The sequence below is a fragment of the Pezoporus wallicus genome, unplaced genomic scaffold (genome assembly GCF_028554395.1).
Source record: "Pezoporus wallicus isolate ANWC-B61680 ecotype Strahan unplaced genomic scaffold, APGP_CSIRO_Pwel_v1 scaffold_3294, whole genome shotgun sequence".
Lineage (NCBI taxonomy): Eukaryota > Metazoa > Chordata > Aves > Psittaciformes > Psittacidae > Pezoporus > Pezoporus wallicus.
The window spans coordinates 8,893,048-8,913,866 of NW_026635478.1; the positions used below are offsets into that span (position 1 = coordinate 8,893,048).

At 40.4% G+C, this 20,819-nt stretch overlaps 1 protein-coding gene across 8 annotated transcripts in view; it reads right to left on the reverse strand.

Moving 5' to 3' along the window:
• PRR5 (proline rich 5) overlaps positions 1 to 20,819 on the reverse strand; it is a 93,416-nt gene that overhangs the window by 22,598 nt on the left and 49,999 nt on the right. For all 8 annotated transcript variants that reach the window (XM_057427050.1, XM_057427011.1, XM_057427065.1 and 5 more), the window contains 4 exons: positions 15,510 to 15,558; positions 14,744 to 14,801; positions 8,261 to 8,352; positions 5,942 to 6,082 (listed from right to left, as the gene is read on the reverse strand). In XM_057427050.1, the coding sequence (XP_057283033.1) occupies positions 5,942 to 6,082; positions 8,261 to 8,352; positions 14,744 to 14,801; positions 15,510 to 15,558 (340 nt within the window). The remainder of the gene's footprint in view (positions 1 to 5,941; positions 6,083 to 8,260; positions 8,353 to 14,743; positions 14,802 to 15,509; positions 15,559 to 20,819) is intronic.

Consider the following 20,819-nt stretch of genomic DNA (forward strand, 5'->3'; position numbering starts at 1 on the left):
GCTGAGGTTCAACATGCATCTAACTGACTTGAGCTGAAACAACTTACACTTAGGTTGCACAAGTAAATTATTATGGGCTAAGGCAGTCTCAGGTGCCACAGGCAGCAGCTACACCAGAACCCTATGCACACCCACTCTAGCCCCAAGGCAAGTGTTGAGTAATTTGAAGGAGGACAAGACCAAAGTGCAAGACAGCAAACTGGCAGTAACTGCGGGGAACCTGATGGATCATGTCAGGGCACTCTAAACAACTGCTGCAGTGTTTGATCAACTCCATCTGAAGCCATACCTTTGGTAACCTTCATACTTAAAGTGAGGTACTCTTAAAATGCAGTGTTAATGTACACCCAAATGGAGTTTGCACAATGCAAACTGCCTCCTAAAATTATTGTGTTTAATTGACATGGACAAAGTTATGGTCATGTTCCACTGAACACCGTCTTTCTGTTAAAGAGGAGGGACAAGGCACACATTTGAATTACTACACCACAGTGTTCATGAGACTGGTTCATATGTAACAAAGCAAAACAACTACAGTATTTTTATTTTGCTTTCCTGCTTTCCCACTGCTTAAGATTAGAGAAGTGGCAACACATAGCATTGGCAAATATGATGAGAGCTAGTTTTGGAGAGCACCTGATTTCAAAATGAAATCTGTTCTTTTCACATGGCAATGCACTTCCATTGGCCTTAGTTACAAAAAGGATCCACATGAGTGGAGATATTTCAACCTCTGTGGTGCAGAAATGGAGTCTATGTTGGAACTAATACTGATAAAGCCCCTGTCAGTCAGGCTTACAAAATGGTTAAGAGCAACCACACTCACCCCCCCAACACTGCCCCTAGAGAAAACACTCTTGTGGTGAGCCATGAAATAAGTGCCAAGTGGAAGCAAAGCTAAAAGCATTACAGAGGGAAAAAACCTCTGATGTGGTTTCCTTCCTCAACTATAAGCCTACAGCTTGTGAATGGAAAACAGATAGCCACTGACTGTCACTGACTCATGTTCTTACCACTTACACCAAGGTCCCCAGCTATGGCAGGGGAATTATTCTTGATTGACAATGAAGCAAGTCAGTTACTACTTTGGTGAGTACAAACAGTGCATTTAGTGCTCCTGCCTGGCACCATTGGCCAACCAAAGTGCCAGCCAATGGTTGGTACTTGCTCCCCTTCACTGCATTCTGGCTAGTGCTGCTGTCACTGTTCTGAACTTCCTGGTCAGTTCTCAGCTTCTTGTCTCATACTCATTAACACAGCACATCCTAACCTGCTCGAGGCAATACCCCACAATGTACATGAAATAGTTCTAGCATTTTTGCTGCCTCCATGTACAAATGATTCGCAGCACCAGAAAACTAGCACAACAATGAAAACCACATGAAGAAATTAAAAATCAAATATGAGTACTCAATAGCAAAAAGGTCAAGACTGTCCTTCAAAAATCTTTTTCTTACAACAAATGAATGTTATGCCTTGTTAAAAATGGTGGCAATACAAATTCATTCCAGGATAACAAACCTGTGTCAATTTAATTATTGCAAACTCCACTTGCTGGTAGAGACAGATACTTGCTGGTACTAAGGCAGACGAAGAGAGAGGATATTGCTTAGAAGTGAGTGCTTTTTCTACAAAATACTCTTAAGGTGCAAATCTTGAGGACCAGGTTCTCAGTTTTACGTATGTCAACACAAAGCAATGAAAGACTCTTCCTTTTGCGTCAGCCAGTGTCCCAGCTTTAAGATTTCCTACCTGACTCCTTATGTGCTTATGGGGCTGATGCAAATGACACAAACAAGCCACCCTCTCACCAGAAGGAAGAAAACGCATTCATGCACAACCCAAAGGAAGTGCATGTGGTTTATGGTGATTTATTGTAATTTTTTTTTTTTAAATGTATTTTAAAATACATTTATTGGTTTCTACTTTGTCTTATAAACCAGGAATTCAGAAAAAGGTAAAGAGAAATTAAAAGCATGTTAAAACATCAGGCCTGCACTGCTTTGTTCAACCTGTGCTTCAGGTCTAAGAGACTTAGTAAGACAACCTCTCAAAAGCAACCACCAAATTCGAAAGCCTATGGCTATAAAAATTTGACCCCAGCTGACACATATTGTAGTGTTACAGCAAATCTGTTTTCCACAGGCGGGACCCTGTAGTTTTCTCATAGCAAAGGGTGTTTTGTTTTTAACCACTACCCTGCCTTCAGTTTGCTATGTGGCTGCTGTGATGGAAAACTAGAAGTCTAGATTTTGCTTTCAGCTCTTTCAATGGGTTTTTCCACCCCTTTAAAGTACAAGTAACTGAACTTATATTTAGGAATTTTTTCAGAGATAACAAATTGGTCCCACTGTGCAGTTTTATGTATTTATTTTGTCTTCTTTTACAGAGAAAGACAACAGACAAGGGAGTTCAAACAAAGCTCAGAGAAGCCAAAAAGGAAACCACAGGTTTTATTTTTCTCTTCAGAGCTTATGTTTAGTGAGGCCTCATCCCTCAGCACGAAAGATACTATGCTGTGCTCTTCTAGGGTTTTTAAATACCATGGGTTACCCAGAGAGATTCTGTGAATGCAAATAAACCTGATGGTAACTGAAAGACACAGATAAACACTCTTAAATGCTTCTCCTCCAATATTCTCAGACCTCAGGAGAGATACCTGGAGAAAAGATGTTCCGATTTCAGTGGCAAATGTCGTCTTTGACAACATCCTTTGGGAAGTAAGTCAGATTTTTTACCCTCTAGTGGTAGTTTTGCACTCTTTGGTTCGCAAAAGCACAAAGGAGAAAATTCTTTTCCAATCTCTACTTCTGTTTATCCTTCTCCCTCCAGCTTCTTAATTTCACCCAAAGAGAAAGGTCATCAAGGCAAGACCAACTACTTGGCATAGTCATGTGAGCTCTACCTAGAGCCTTGGGCAACGTGGTATAGGGTGAGGCAACCCTGCCCATGGCAGGGGAGTTGGAACTAGATGATCTTAAGGTACTTTCCAAATGAAACCATTCTATGATTCTATAATTCTTTACTCAGCCATGACTCTGCTCTTGAAGACCCTGCAACTTAAAACAGGAATATCCTGAAGGCACTTCATCTTATGTTGCCTGTAAAGCTGCCACAAAGGATTAACATTTCAGTTTGTGCATTGTAATTGGGTCAGGCTATGCTGGCCCATTTACAGTGGACAACAAAAAAGGATACAAAGAAGGAAAAAAAAAATAAGTCACCCAAACAATGAAGTTCAGGCCCTTCTATTCAGGAGGTCTTCGGCAGAGTGCAGCCCGCTGAGCAAGCAAGGAACGTGTGCAACTTGCAATAGGTCAGTAACTTCACAGGAGTCAATGAAATTACTCACATGCTGAAACCAGTAAAGCTAACACAAGCTCAGGTAAAATGTGTGCTTACTGAGTTTTGCCAAATCAGCAACTACCTCCTGAATTCAAAGTCCAAGGATTGCTGCAGCTTCCATTTCCTCTTTAAAAAAGCTTCCTTTCCACTCCATAACGAAATTGTCTTTACCTGACAAACTGACAGATCTTTTCCTGTACACTACAAGAAACTAAAACATGAGCAATACCAGATGCACCCTGCATTAGTTGCCAAATCTCTGCCACTTTAATCCAGTCTAACAGGACAGACTGGTGATTGTCAGCACGGGCCTTTGTCAACCTGTGACCTTCAGCTGACATTACAACTGCTGTCTTGAAGAACATGGCCTACTCCTTAATTAGGTAATACAGCTGCACGAGGCTCTCCAGAACAAAAATAGTTCAACTTAGCACTAAGTTCAATACTTGGTCCAGGGTCAGCATCACTAGACTCATTTTCCAGCCATAGGAGTCCAATCCAGTGTCACTGAGATTCTAATGGAAGAGATACACAAGGTAGATAGAAACAGGGATTAGACAATGCCCACACTGAGACACCATCTCCCAGTCTGGAAAGTCCCCACACATAATTCCACCATATGCTCTTTTGACAGCTGAATTGTCATCTCTTTTCCAGCACTACTCACATGTTCAGTTAAACTAAGACAAGAAAATTCCATTATTATGCCATAAATGTATAAAACCTGTTTTTGTTTAATGTGACATTTGAGCCTGGGAAAAAGCCTTTGCTCTGAAATCCAATTATTGACTAACACTGCTAAGCATGTAAACAGCTAATTCTCAGATCTTCTTTTGACCTTTTCCTGTAATTTCCATTAGATTTTAAACCACAAGTTTGGCAGAGCTATTGCCAAGAAAGGGCTTTCACCATCCCCACCACATGTAGGTAACGTATGCAGAAATAAACGCCCGGGGCAAACTCCCTTTCACTTCATTATTGATTTCCATCAGTATATCTGCAATGAGAATGGATTTGGTCTTTTACCCTAAGCAGGCATCCATCTTGTTAACACTTCTGGTTGTTGAAGAAAGCAGATGTGCAAAGCAACAGTTTCTTGTAGCACTGATCCTGCCAAATGACTCCATATCACCTCTTATGAACTTTCTAAATCAGGATGTTATTCAGTTCCCAGCTCACCACTGAATTCATTCGAAGCCGGATCCTGCCCATAGCCAACAGACTCTCCAATAAAGAAACCACAAAAAAAGCCTGTAGATCTGTTAGTAATGACACTGCTGAAGCCTGGTTTAGAATGCATCTAAGAAGGGATGAGGCCTGATAGACAACCCTCCTGGGATTAAGTTTTTTGCGATGGTGCTCTCTCTCATGTGGTGTCTCTGGTGTCTATTAACACAGCTGGGTTCACAGTTCAATTATGTGAATTCTTTGATGATTCATTATGCAGTTAAAACCATACTCCAGTTTTACCCTGAGGCTCCTCTCCTCTCTCCAGATACTAATTTCCATGAAGCTCCTAGGAATCTTAATATCTCTGATACTACTGTCATTGTGCCACAGTCAGCCAGCAGTTTCAAGAAGCATTTGGCAAGATGGAGGGTAGGGAGAAGTGAGACATGAGGCAAGATGGCAGTCCTATCATATAAGTATCTTTTTCTGAGAAAACTAGGTTCAACGCACCATTATACACACTCCAACAAGTATACTGTGATAGCAGGGGTGAAATACCGTTTCTTCACGCAGCAAAGAGAATCTTACTCCTTGCTCTATTTTCATCACTGAACTTTAGATTATCCTGTTATTTAAAACAATTTCAAACACAGAACTAATTCATATGGAAATGTAGAGCAAAGAAACATTTTAAATGTGAGAAACTATATCCTTTCATTTGCTGTAAATCAAATTGTTTATTAAAAAAATCACCAGCCAAGAAAATCTCAACTTCCTCACTTCCGAAGAATCTGCTTCTGACTTTCTCCCTTCATTCTGCCTTTCTCCCTTCATTCTGCCTCAACCTTTCTTCTCCTCAACACAAACTCATGTTTTCTTTAATTAAGCAAAAAAATCTTAAACTTGCTTTTTGCCTGGAATTCCCCATTTTGTTTCTCCTCAATACTACTACTGAAAAAAAAAACTCTAACACTTAAGACAAATAACTGTATCTGGTCTTAATGGTTTTATATCAACAGCTTTGACAGAATTTGGTTCTAGTGACCAAATATGACCATGATTCAAACATAAACTGCCTACTCCAGATGTGAAGGTTCATATCCAGAACTGCTAATGCAATAACACACATTTAATGTAAGTCACGTTATTACCACATACACTGATCTGCTTGCAAAATTTTGTATTTCAAGGCCCAAGTTTCAAAACAAGTCTTTACTCCCAGGCTCTCTGGATCTTTAGGCGTGAGATCTGAACCTCTGCAGTCTCTACTTTTAGGTATCAGGACCACAGTTAATTGCACAGAAGCTCTGTAATTCTGCGTAAGAAGTGTTCAATGAATGCGCAAAATCAGAGACTGCTTAAGAAGGCTTCAGCAATACAGTACAAAAAGATAAAGAAAACAGACTGAGAAAAGTAGCCAATTTACCTGGAGTATTAACAGCATCTGAATAATAGAAGGTGGAACTCTGGCCCGAGAACGTGATAATGCATCTTCCAACTTAATATTGAGGGTAATTATATTCCTAAAGTGCAGAAGAGCCAGCTGCCGAACTGAGGGCTCCTTCCCCTTAGAAACAGAAACAAAGCAAGACAGATTATGAGCAGCGTGAAAATGAGTTTCAATATCCACTGTCAAAATTCCTTCCTCCACTTCTGAGGGATTACAAGAATGGTAAACCTAAATGAAAAGCAAAGGAAACATACAAAGGACACAGAGCAGCCCACAAGTCTGAACAGTGAATTTGATTTGGCAGTAATGAATGTTGCACACAATGACTGAGCCTGACTGTGTGCGAAAATGGCAGGGTGCAGTGTTGGGGATTATATCTGAGCACAGGATATATATGAATATTTTGTACTTTAATGAAAAGTATCATATATGTTTGGTTTGGGGGTTGTTTTTTTTTGGGTTGGTTGTTTTTTTTTTAAAGCAGGGTTGAAAAAGAGAATTTCTATTGCTTCTAAAGATTTTTAGTACTGTCTGGTTACTGTCTTCAAATTACAATGGGAATCCCAACTCAGCCCACCTATGGATCCCCCTTTTCTCTACAGTCTGGAAGACTTCACTATAAGGCATGAGCAGAGCTAAAGTTTCATAATGCATTTTCAAAGACATCTTTTTGCAGGTCAAGAATACATTCTCATTGAAGAAAATCTCACCTGAAGAATACAATGCTAGGTCTGCCTGCAGAGATTAACACTGCATGCCTTATGAAGGGCTGTAAAACTGTTCCTGTGTCTCGCATCAAGGTTTTTACTTGGGTGTATATGGCTGTACATACATACTCTTGCCTGCAGTTATGAGTGCTGCCAGCCAAATATTAGCACTTCCGGAAAGTCTGGTACACAGCTAGTACTGACTTATCTTAGTTTGGAATAAAGAAGCCTGACCCAATTCCACTCCACCTCACCCATTCCTTTTCACTTTGTTAGCAATTTATACTGAAGGCCGCAAATTTGCTACAATTTCTAATGAATTGAATTCACAAGAGCACCAGCTGGGCTCCTGGAAGTAACCTCAGAGCATCAGGTACCCAGATCTATTTGAAATTGCATGGGATTTAAGGTTCTTACCCCCTCTAGGCTCCTTTGAAAATTCTAGCAATTATTTCCATCTCAATGGTGAGGAGACTTCTGTTGCTAAATTATTTTCAAAGGCTTCAGGAACACAACAGTGAAAAGGAGTATTTGATGCATTTTTCAGAAACATCTGACTTCTAATTTAGTCAAGTGCTTTGGAAAACCAGGTTGAGAGCCTACCCATATCTCTAGGTGTTCAAATGCCTTATATTTGAATTATGCGGAACACAAAAACTCCCATTGTGTTCTAATACCATCTTATTTCTATCATTTTTGAAGCTTCTGTTAGTGAGACACAAGTGAATGGGTGAAGTAGCCCTGCCTGTTTTTAGAGGTCTTCCCCTTCAGAATCAAATTCTGTGTAAAGCTGAAGATTTTCCACTGAATTCATGCCTGTATGATCTGCAAATAGTAATACCATTAACATTGGCACAATTGTTTTAGGCATAAAGTCCACCTGGAAAAATGGGAGAAGGTTTCTGAAGTTTCCTCAAATATGTTTAGGCACCAATCTCCTACTAAAATCCTTAGGCATATAGGAGCAACTCCAGAAGGTCACTTGTACCTATCTGGTACAAGGATTTCCTTGGGATTTAAGTGACAAACAACACTCTATGGCCATCACTAAATTAGAAGATTGATCCTTCATCTGAATCAGATCAAGTACCTATTGTGCATCTAAAATTACCAGGGTCAAATTCTGTGCTCATGTAAATTGGTCTTACTCCACTGACTATTGCTGTGCACTTGCAATAGCATAGAGTTCAATCTTGGAAATACAATTCCTTTTCAAAAATGGAGATTCTTCCAGTACAAATTCATATGCAGATATTTAAGTCAACACAGCTCCACTTACTTCACAGTGTGCATAGTAGACCTTATCATTCATAACCTTTTTTGACTTTTAGTGTCAGTTGGCAGAAGGAATCACCATCCTCTCTGCAGTCCACTTTGGTTTTCAAAGTTCCCCTTCATCTTTTTCACACAAGCACTTCAAACCTGTTTGCATAAATAACTTATTTGCATGACATGGCTATACAGAACAGCTGCACTGGGAGGTTGGCCCAAGGAGAGAGACTTAAGGATTGCATCAATCTGTTGATGAACCAGTAAGGCTGCTTTTTCCAGTTTTTCAAGATTCTATAGTGACAGAGTGAGTTTTCACCTGCACAGGATAGAAAATAGCCTGAAGCATGGGCAGGACATCACTGAAAAAAAAGTCCCAGGTTTCAGCTAAGGTATCCAGTAGTTTCTGCCCTGCAAAAAAACAAAACAAAACAGTGAACTATTTATGTTGCAATAAGTAACTGTGACAACTAAGACATGTAGGAAACAACCTGAGTATGCTACTATACACAAAGATGAATCATGTAACAGCTCCTACTAGCAGTATGGAAATAGTATTCCTTTTGTGTATCAGATCATTCAGTATTTGTGTCTTTTCAGGTGACACATCTGATGTTCTTAGTAAACTCAAAGACTTTCAGGTTAGAGCTTACTCAAATTTTCTGAGTATGAAGAACAAACAGTAATAGCCCAGGTTGCCTCCTCCTCCTCTTCTTGCAGTTAATACCTTGTGAACAAGGAGAGCAGTAGGAGGAGGACACAGCATGTTAAACATGGAAGCATTCCTGCAGAGAAATCCCTCCCCCACCACTCTCCCCTCCGTCCTCCAAGCAGCAAGGCAGCAGAGCAAACCACTCTTTGTGGAGATGCTCTACAAAGCAACCTCTTAAATCAACCCCTTAAGTTCCCTGTATCTCTGGCTACACAGAAAGTCTCACCCAAGATCTATGGAAAAAGACGGTGTGTTGAGGCTCTAGTTTTTACTGTAACTTTCAAAGGATGCAGACAAAATCTGGATTCTGGCTTCAAATCTCTGTTCCCCAGAATAGCCTGTGGGACCTTGGGCAAGCTCTTTAGCATCACTGTGTCCCTAATCCAACTGTGAATGGAGAGCAATGCCACTGCACCTCCACCAGCAAGTATTATGGAGATATATGCATCAATGATTATGAGGCATTCATAGGAGACAATATGGCTTATCAGGAAGCAAATTCAATAGCAACCAATCAATATTACTATTGGTGTCAGAATCAGATACTATTCTTAATTTCTGTATTACAGCATTACTTAGGGACTCAGCCAAGGAACATTTTGCCCAGAATTACACACATATCACAAAGAAACTATGCATGAAAGCATCTCCTACTCAAAGTTAGCCAAGTGCCAATCTTTATTATGGGATACTTGATCTCCCTGCATTTTTAAGTACATGACAAATAGCACCAGCTCTGGCCCATCTGCAACTCCTGAATTATTCCTGGGTTAATGACTTTAAGTGCTTTCAGTGACAAATGTGGATCACCATGCTATACTGCAGCTGCAGGCGTGTGAACCACGCCAAGGTCTTTGTTTCTGTACCACCAGGCAGGAGCTCTCTCTGTCCTACACACTTGCGCACAAGACTGAAAAGGGTGTTCTTGGTTTCAATTCTTTCCTAAATTTGCCTTGCATTAATTCCAGTGAAACACAGCAGGGAATCTGGTCCAAAACTGCCTAGCAACTGTAGCAGTAATAATAATAATTAATAATAATAATAATAATAATAATAAGTACCTGTGCTAGTTTTGGCTGGGATAGAGTTAATTTTCTTCGTAGTTGCTTGTATGGGGCTGTGTTTTGGGTTTGTGCTGGAAATAGTGTTGATAACACAGGGATGTTTTAGTTATAGCCCAGCAGTGCTTGCACAGAGCCAAAGCTTTTTTTTCTGCTTCTTACCCCACCAGCAAGGAGGCTGGGGGTGCACAAGAAGCTGGGAGGGGACACAGCCAGGACAGCTGACCCCCACTGACCCAAGGGATATCCCAGACCATATCACATTATGCTCAGTATACAAACCCGGGGAAAGAGAGAGAAAGGGGGGGGACATTCGGACTGATGGCATTTGCCTTCCCAAGTAACTGTTACACATGATGGAGCCTTGTTGTCCTGGGGATGGCTGAACACCTGCCTGTGACAGGAAGTGATGAATGAATTCCTTGTTTTGCTTTGCTTGTGTGCACAGCTTTTCCTTTACCTAATAAACTGTCTTTTCTCACTTTTACCTTTCCAAGTCTCTCCCCCAGACCACCAGGGGAGAGTGATTGAGTGGCTGTGGTGTGCTTAGTTGCCAGCTGGGGTTAAACCACGACAATGCTGTTGCATTATAACCTCCATACTAGTGTCTGAAATATGAAGGTGTTCCAAAAAGATAAATCTGATCATGAAGGAGAAGCCAAATCCCTGTATGCCTTGAGGGCAGTTTTAAAAAGAGTTAAATATGCTAGTTACCCATAAGCTAAGGTTAAGTGGAAACTAAGCCCTTACAAATCTGGCTGTAGATGTGGGTGTTGAACATCAGTCATTTTCAAATCTCGCTGCTAGAATTGCATGAAATCAAATTACCCTGTTGAGATAAACATGCATTTACTATCGTACATTCCTTTCATCTTGTGGCCAGCTTACTTTGTGAACTGACGGATTTCTGTACAATGGCTCAGAAAGGCTGCAGGGTGAAGTGCCTTTGCCAGGCAGGCCTTTTACAGGGGGCTCTGGAAGAATTCCTGTGGTTTGTTGATGAACATCTTTCACATGGAGGAATGTGACTTTCACTTCCACTCAAGGATATGTTTGTTTTGCCATCAGGCAAAGATCCCTACATTTACCAGAAGCATTTGCCAGATTTTAGGAACCTGAGTTACTCTAAATGCTCATTTCAGTGATGCACGATATAGTCAATTTTGTATGACATAAAAATACATGCAGTACTTTTCACAGTGCTTCTAAAAGCTGAGACTCCTGTAAGAAATACAAGAATAAAAAAAACCCACTGCAGGACAAAAACCCTCTAAAGTGTGCTCTGAAGTGATCATTTTTCACTTTTGAAAACTTCAACACCAACCGGATAGGGAAACTCAAACCCTGGGATGTGGGACAACCTGAGATTTGAGGGCAGGACTGCTGCTGCTGCCCCAGGAAGGGAGCCCTGCTCAGGATGGAAGCTCCCAAAATTTCTGTGCTCCCAACTTTGTCTTGGGTGTTTTTGGAGCCATCACTGACTACAGGATGGACTCTGCAGTGCTGCTGCCTCTGCTGCAAAGAACCCCAAATTCAGCCCTGGAAACTCACATCCATCTACAGCTCCCCAGGCAAGTTACCAAACAGCTGTCTGTCAGAAAGACCTCTGCCTCTTGCCAGTTTTAGTGAGCTCACATTTCTGAGGGTGGACATGGAAAAAACATCGTCACCTTACCAGGATTTCTGACCATATTTTAAGGGGCAACCACAAAATGATATATTAAATTAAACCCAAAATAAACATAACAGCTTGATGATTTTTTTTTATTTGCTAAACATGCTCCTACATTTGAAAACTATTTAGTGGTCTCATATTTCAGTTTTTCATCTCAGCTTTGATCTCAAACTTTAGAGATAGTATATTTTTGATTTTCAAACTAGCAAAACCAAAAGAAAAATGGGTTGGATTTTGGTAGGTCTCCCCATTTAATTTGCTGATTTGATACTTTAAACGCAGCTTCCTTTGTGATTTATACAGAGCAGCTATGAAGGCCTTGACATCCTTATAGCTCCCCTTATGCTCTGCAAGCTGGTATTTTATATAATGGAAGAATTCTGTATTCAGCTAAAGAGTGCGTACTCTTTGGGGGTATTCTTTTAATGTGAAACTTGTTGTCTTTTTGCAGTTTAGGGCTACTGTCTTCTCATCAGAAAAGCTGTGTCCCATAGCACCATCTTAATCTGACCAACTGTACTGTCAGTGATGAAAGGTCACATCTAGAATTTATAGATAGCTGAAACTAATGGAAATAGTTGTCTCTAGGATAAATATACTGCTTAAACAGCATATTTAGACTAAGTGGTATTATGACTGCAGCTTTGGAAAAGATGCACTTCTTTAAAATCGCCTCAAGACTCCCCAAAGATATTCAGGCTGTTTACATAGCAATAATTCTTCAAGATATGCCAAAACCATTTCATCCTTTGATGTTGTATAGAATCAAAAAATCATTTAGCGTGGAAAAGACCTTTAAGATCAATGAGTCCAATCGCTAATCCAGCACCGTCAAGTCCACCATTAAACCAGGTCCCTAAGCGCCACATCTACACATCTTTTACATACCTCCAGGGATGGTGATTCAACCACTTCCCTAGGCAGCTTGTTCCATGGCTTGACAACCTTTCTGGTGAAGAAATTTTTCCTAATATCCAATCTAAACCCCCCTTGGTGCAACTTGTATGCCCACATCTAGGACAAAACAGCATATTTAAGAGCACATCTAAATGCCACACAATAGCATAAGACATGAAATGAGGGTGATTGTAAAATGACACTTCGGGTGGAGGTTATCACAGAATGGTTTTGTTTGGAAGGGACTTTCAAGATCATCCAGTTCCAATTCCCCTGCCATGGCAGGGACAACTTTGACTAGGCCAGGTTGCTCAAAGCCCCATCCAGCCTGGCCTTAGATGCTTCCAGGAATGGGGCAGCCACAGTTTCTCTGGGCAACCTGTGACAGTGCCTCACCACCCTCACAGTAAAGAATTTTTTCCTAGTATCTAATCTAAATCTCCCCTCTGCCAGTTTAAAGCCATTCCGCCTTGTCCTATCCCTACATGTCCTTGTAAAAAGTCCCTCTCAGATTTCTTGTAGGCCCCCTTTAGGTACTGGAAGACCTTATATTGTTATAAGGTCTCTCGGAAGCCTTCTCTTTTTCAGGCTGAACAAGACCAACTCTCTCAGCCTGCCTTCGTAAGAGAGGTGCTTCAGCCCTCTCCTTGATGTTTACTTCCATAAGGTGACACTTAAAGAAGGTGCAGACAGACAAATGGCTCCTTGACCTGTCTGACTCCATTAGGTATACATGAATCCAGAGTAACTCTTAAAAAAACCTACAACATTATTTTGGACATAGCCAGGCACTTCAAATAACTGGGATCTTAGTGCTTAGTTTTTGTTTATTAAGAAATTTTAGTCTATTTTTCTACTTTTCCTTAATTGAGCAGGCTATAACCGAACGAGAAGGAAGTGTCCATGCTGCAGTTAGTCTTTCCTTTACTTTCTTTCTGCTCCTCTAGGCAGTCACCTCTCCTTTGATGAAAATCAATGGGAACACCAAGGCAGGACAAAAAACTGCAGGAACAAAATGATACAAACTAATCCATAGTCCCAGGAAGATAGCTGAATGCATCACACTGCCTCCAAAATAGAATCATACAATCATAGAACAGTTAGGGTTGGAAAGGACTTAAGATCATCAAGTTCCAACCCCCCTGCCATGGGCAGGGACACCTCACACTGAACCATATCACCCAAGGCCTCGTCCAACCTGGTCTTGAACACTGCCAGGGATGGAGCATTCACAACATCCCTGGGCAACCTATTCCAGTGCCTCACCACCCTAACAGGAAAGAATTTCCTCCTTATAGCCAATCTAAACTTCCATGTTTAAGTTTTAACTCACTACCCTTTGTCCTATCACTGCAGTCCCTAATGAACAGTTCATCCCCAGAATCCCTATAGGCCCCCTTCAGATACTGGAAGGCTGCTATGAGGTCTCCACGCAGCCTTCTCTTCTCCAGGCTGAGCAGCCCCAACTTTCTCAGCCTATCTTCACACAGAAGGTGCTCCAGTACCCTGATCATCCTCGTGGCCCTTCTCTGGACTATGTTCCAACAGTTCCATGCCCTTTTCATGTTGAGGATACCAGAACTGCACACAATACCCCAAGTGAGGTCTCACAAGAGCAAAGGGGCAGGATCACCTCCTATGACCTGCTGGTCACACTCCTTTTGATGCAGCCCAGGATACGGTTGGCTTTCTGGGCTGCAAGCGCACACTGCCGGCTCATGTTCATTTTCTCATCGACCAGCACCCCCAAGTCCTCCTCTGCAGGGCTGCTCTGAATCTCTTCTCTGCCCAGCCAGTAGCTATGCCTGGGATTGCTCCAACCCAGGTGTAGGACCTTGCACTTGGCATGGTTAAACTTCATGAGGTTGGCATCAGCCCACCTCACAAGCGTGTCAAGGTCCCTCTGGATGGCATTCCCTCCCTCCAGGGTATCAACCAAACCACACAGCTTGCTGTCATCGGCAAACTTGCTGAGGGTGCACTCAATCCCACTGTCCATGTCAGCGACAAAGATGTTAAACAAGACCGGTCCCAACACCAATCCCTGAGGGACACCACTCGTTACTGGTCTCCAGCTGGACCAGTAACCAGCCACTGACCACAGCAATTTGTGTGCGGCCATCCAGCCAGTTCTTTATCCACCAAGTGGTCCATCCATCAAATTGATGTCTCTCCAATTTAGAGACAAGGATGTCATGTGGGACAGTGTCGAACGCTTTGCACAAGTCCAGGTAGATGACATCAACTGCCCTAGCCCTGTCCATCAGTTCTGTAGCCCCATCATAGAAGGCCACCAAATTGGTCAGGCAGGATTGCCCCTTAGTGAAGCCATGCTGACTGTCAGCAAGCACCTTGTTGATTTTCATGTGCCTTAGCATGCCTTTGCTGCATGCTGAAAAATGCATTTGCTGAAACTCCTGCGACAGATATAGGTAGCCATGCCAAAATCCAAGTTACCTTCATAAAACCGGATCTTGTCCCTTAGGATCACCATGCCTTTTGTGAGCAGCTGATTCTGTAAAATAAAATACAGACTACCTTTACTCAATTCTGTACTTCCTTACAGCCATCACATTACACATTTTGTTCTTTCTTAACTTTTGACAGTGAAGGGGGTCTTTTGTTTTAATGATCACTCATCAAAGGACTCCTCCTGTGTCCACCTTGCTTAAATCACTTGGGACACTTGTCAAACACTAAAATAATCACCGGCTGATTTCAGGATACAGTACATATTCTGTGCAGTACAAAGTGCTTCTCAAACTTCAAATGGCTTACCTACAAAGCATGTACTGTCTTAGAGAAGCAGAAAAATACTGCTTCAACAGATGGCATGTACTTATTGCTAAATGTCTTTCCTATTAACTATACTACAAGGAACTTAACTGATTTATTCAAGAACTTACAATTTTAAGCTAAAAGAGAATGTCTGAAAGTCTACTGAAAGACAGCAATGTCATCCAGCAATACAGGACTGCATAAATCCATTCCATGGTTTGGGCTTCCACTATCTAACTAGATATACATATATATAAAATTCAAATCTCGTTAGTCCATAAATAACACAACACAGAGAAGTCAGTGAACACACAACACAGAGAAGTCAGTGAACATCTCTGAATGGTTTCAAGGATCTCCAAATCAGCATTTAGAGCGGGTGAAATGGTTTTGCTTAGTAGCATATTAGGAAATCTGATTTAAATTAAAGAAGACACATGCCTACCTGTAGATATTCAGTAAAGAAGGATCCCAGTTCTGTTTTCAATAATTGCCTGTATTAAAAGAATAAGAAAAGGCTCTGCATAATTGGCAAATTGTATTAGTTATGCACTGCATGGAAAAGGTGAGGTCACTAATAGCAAAATATTTTCATATGAACACAGAGCCTGTCAACAATGCCTAACTACAAATAGAGCAAACAGGTTCAACAATACCAAGACTCCCAACCAGCATTCTATGTGATCAAAAACATCTGCTGTGCTTTTAGATGGCTCAGTTCCACAAATACATATGAAAGAAATTAAGATTTGACAAAAAGAGGATGCTTTCCCTCTCACATCTAATCCTTTTACAAATGCTGGAATTGTTTTCCTGCTGTGCTAGGGCTTCAGTGGTGCCTGGCATTGCAGACATGGGAGAACTCCTGGTGCTCTCTGCCCATCTGTGGGTCTAGGCCAAAAACTGAGCATGTGACTTGGCTGGCATGTTCACAGCCAAAACATCCCTGTCCTGCTTGAGGCTGAAAAAAAGAGCTGTGCCAAAATATTTAGAGAGAAACCCAAAGCAGGATGACAATTCTGTGGGTTTTGTTGTGGGTGTGAAACTTGGCCAGTTTCCACTGAAAGGGTCATGATTTTCCACTCAGGAGACTCAGAACAGCTTAAGTTTCATACATTTTCAGTCAAAAAGCAGGTAGGAATTTAACAGCTTAGCTCTGCCTATTATGACTCCTTTACACTAAAACCTACAAAGCAAACTCACTGAGCAAACCAAACTCATAAGCAAAAAAATTCCCACAAACAACCCTCAAATTTGAAAACAGAATTCAATCCGATTCCCGAGCCCAATGTTTGTATCCAGATAAAACTCACTACACATTGCCAAAAAGCTGTATTAATGTCTCACACATTGGGTCCTAGATATACTTCTCTGCACTCAGGTTGCTATTTAGATGCATAAATGAGAGGTTGGACCTTATAGAAGTGTAGTCCCAGCTGGGTTTTCTAAACACATGAAAATCTGGCCTGGAGCTCCTTTGAAAACCTGACTCTATGATCACCTCAGGTCTCATGAAGAGTGGTATGAAATTCAACTTAAAATCTAAATACCTACTTCACTTTGGGTAGTTCTGTAAGTTATAGTTTCAGTAGCATGTTATAATCTATCTCTTTGGGTTATGTCTTTAACAAATAACTAATCAAGTTTTTTAAGTAGTAAATAAATACATGTGGTTTAGTTAGTCCAGCATATCCATACGCTCCATGAAAAAGTCTGCAGGAGCTGGATCTGATGTTTTTAGCACCACATGCTTCAGCACAGCCTCTTGAGATCTTCTGAAAGTTCAGGGAAAAGAGAAGAAGGTCAATCTTTCGGAGGCTGAAATACAGTATCTTATTTATTTATCTATACTGCCTCATAGCACCTTATGTAAACACTCCAGGCATAAATGAAATAGAAAATAAACAAAAGGAAGGAGTTTTTCAGATGTTCTTAAGCATCAAAATCCTTTTCAGCTAGAGACAAACTATATACGGACCAAAATTTTCAAAGCCAGCTCAGGCTTTAGCCATAGACCTTTCCACGGATGGTCATTGTATGGCTAGGCTCCTTGGCCTGCTCTTACAACATATGGGAGAGAACAAGCCCTGCAGTGCCCAGAGACTCCATCCTCAATGTTACTCACTGATAACCTCTTAGCAGGGGTTAAAACTCACTTCCCCCAAAGACTGTTAAAGTCTTAAAGCCTTAAGAGTACGTCAGCGAGTACAAGAATGTTACAGACAAATTGTAGTAATGCTCACCCAAAGTAAAAATTTACTGTCCAGGTGGTGTGATTTTTTTTCTGGATCAGAAGCAATGGCAATGAAGGTTTTTCTCACTTTTAACATAAATAATAACTATTTTTAGGGTTAAAGTAACAAGAAAGGTTTTTTTTTTCAGTTTTGAGTTTTCCTATGATAGAGACAATTTATTCCCATATATCTCTTTGTGCCACTGATTCAAAAAAAAATCTTGATACTTTATACTGACAGGTTTTGCTTAATCTTCTACCCTCTCCTCAAGCTAGCAACTCACTGAAATCTAGTCCCAGATTCCTCATTGTCTTGAACAGGCAATTTGCAAATACCTTAGCTTTTCATATTTTAGGTTCTACTGATAATTCCTGGTATTTAGGGCAGGAAATACAGAATTATGTTCTACTTGTCCAATAACTAGTCCTCTGATAAAATCCCACCACATTTTCATTTTTTCAACTGTAAGTGAACTAAACAACCCCCTTGTAGCTAATTATATGCACTGGACTGCATCACACCAACCAGTACTTAGCTACATTAGCATCTCTATTTACAGGGTAGAGGAAGAACTGACAGCACAATTAATGTGTCTTGCTTTGTGAATCCCTAATAACACAAATACTTCATGCTACTTAATTAATTTCTAGTGAAATAGTGAGGCCCTCAGGCCACATCAGAGCACTGGTGTTTGATGTCCTCTGCACCCAGATTCATCTCAGATTCATTTAAAAGAGATCCACAACAAAACTGGGTCCAAGACATTGCTTGTAATTTTGTTTTTTCAGCCTTGCAAAATTTTTCTCAACAAAAATCAGCTAGGTTGTCACCTGTCAGATCTTGGATCATTCAGATTACTGAATAATCATAGATACATGGGCACCATGATAGAATCCAGGTAAAAATCTGATTAAACCTAAATGAGATCCCTGATCAGATAGAAGACCTCACTTCAAGCACATCTGATTTTGAAGCCAGTCAAGGGCTCTTATGAAGCTTTTCTGTCATTGGTATCAGGTGTTTGCCTGAAGTTTAATAACTACATAAATTAAGATGAGAATATACATTCACACAAAATATGATAAAATAGCTCCTGAGTTTTCTGCAACCTCCTGCTGCTGCTTCTTTGGTTTATTTTGAAATTAACTCTTGCAACATTACTCAGAATAGAAAGTCTAACACTGTATAATATCTGTTAAATTAAATGAAGCAAATGCAAACATGCAATTTTACTAGATTTGAACTCTTGCTGTGAAAGAGGAAATGCCACTAAAATGTGCTTTGTTTGCATCAAATCAGTATCCTGAAACTCAGAAAAGAGGCAGCTATAAATATGTATTAGCTTAATACAGGACATCCGGCTTCCACTGTGTTTCCCTTTCCTTCTTTTTCTTCCTTGATTTACAAGTGGTGTAAATAAACACTTTGAAATGACATAAGGTACATGAAATGAAAAAGGAAAAAACACTATACAATTCCTATACAGTTATAATCACATGCACCAAGAGAAACACTGAACAGTAAGTATATGCATATAGATCTTTATTACATGACTTTTGAATCAATCCCTATTAAATCACCTAGTAAGGGCTCATAAGAAGTAATGTACAGGCCATACACTGGTGATACTCCCAGTTACTGGAGTATCTTCTCATCACTTCACTATACTTCATTAGCTTGAGCAGTTATTCAGGAGTTACAGTAATATGAGAGAGACACAAATCTCACACTGTTTTTCTGTAGTAGGGCTTCTGAGAGCTATGAAACTCCATATTTAAGGCCACTTTCTAATTCCAGAAGAGTGCAAATGGTGTCAGAAGACATTGGTGTACAAGTGGCAGCTTTTGAGAATCAAACCTAGAAAAGTAAATGGTATTGTACAATTTGTACCCACTGATATTTTCTTAAATAATTAGTGCATACATAACCAGGGTTCAAAGCCTCGAGATGTGTGTTCAGAAAAGGAAGTTATACATATTCGTTTGCATGTATGTGACATGCAATAGTTGAATATATGTGACATTCCTGAGTCAAAATGGTGATGTGCAAATATTGCAGGTTAAGCTGTTTATAAATATTTACACCTGGTCTGTGAGTCAACTTGGATATTCATGGTTTAATTATGAAAGTATCCCAGAATATACTGTAATTAAAGTGGTAAAATAAAATAACTTCTTTTATTCCTGTTATTGTTGGAAAAAAACTGTTTACCTGAACGCTTCTGCACTCAAATTCTGCCCAGCGGAAATAATGGCTATTTGTTTCTTTGCATTTATGTACTTGTGGGAAAAATGCATCTAAGGCAATCATGAGGCAAAATACACTTGTTCCAATTCTGAGGTCATGTTTATGAATCAGGTATTTTTGTATTCAATAATAACACTAACCCAAAGAAAGTTATTTTGAATTAAATAACAATAGCAGTAAGCCAGATATTTTTGGCTTGTGTCAAATCAGTATTTCTTAGTTATGCTTTGAGCTGAATTTAAGTGAGGCAAAAGGGCTTTGTATGCAAATCGTTAGGAGGCCCTAAAATGTTATTGACTGTAATCAGCAATAAAATGAAGCAAACACCAGGAATGCAGTAGCTTCTGGCAAGAGGCCATGGCTGAGCATGTGAACAGGCATACTTAAAAAATACCACTACTATGCTCTCATTTACAGACAGATCTTCTGGCTGTTGCATCCTGTTTGCTCACTCGCAGTTTTCTCAGCTTAACTTTTCTATGAATGAAGCAAGCAGGACACACATGAAAACACAAAAACAAACTCAGAATTGTCTCTTGAGAGGGTGGACAGCTTTTGGCAGTAAATTAGAAGGCTGTTCAGGCCAAGTTGGACACGAGAGGGAACAACCTCAAAGCAGCAGTAGAAAAGAACCATCCCTGAAAGCCATGCTGCATCTCTCCACTCACTCATCCCAGGACAGCTACGCTGCTGGTGCCTCATTTATGACAGCAGCTTGCTAGCTCAGTCTAAATTTCACAGTATTTTGTGCATCAGTTCAGGTAAAAGTCACCAGTCATTCCCCCAAAGTGAGTGATCAGCTGAGGTAACAAGAAAGCAGTGTTATCCTTACCCTAACAAAAAGAAATGGGTCTATCATGTGGAAGCAAAGCCTATCATAAAATGGAAAAAAAGAACAATCTATTTGTAATGTCTGTCTTCTGTTTGTTGGTTCATACAAGACTGCATTTGTCTCTGTCACATCAGCAGATAATTTTTTCTCTTCTCCCTCACCAGCAGATGAGCATCCTGAGGCAAATGCATTGGGCCAGGAAATCTCAGCCCAGAACCATCTTTTTTTGTCATTCAGATAAAGCTAAAGAATCCTAACTACACTTCCAGTAACAATGATTAACTATTATTCCAATAACTAACTTGAAATGATTGATGGATCATGCTAACTGACAGCCATCCTAGAAAAGCTATTCTTTATGTGTCACTTTCTCCCCAGAGAAGCAAGAAATAGCTGGAGAATAAGTTTCTTTTAATTTCAAAAGACAGAGAGAGCAGGAAAA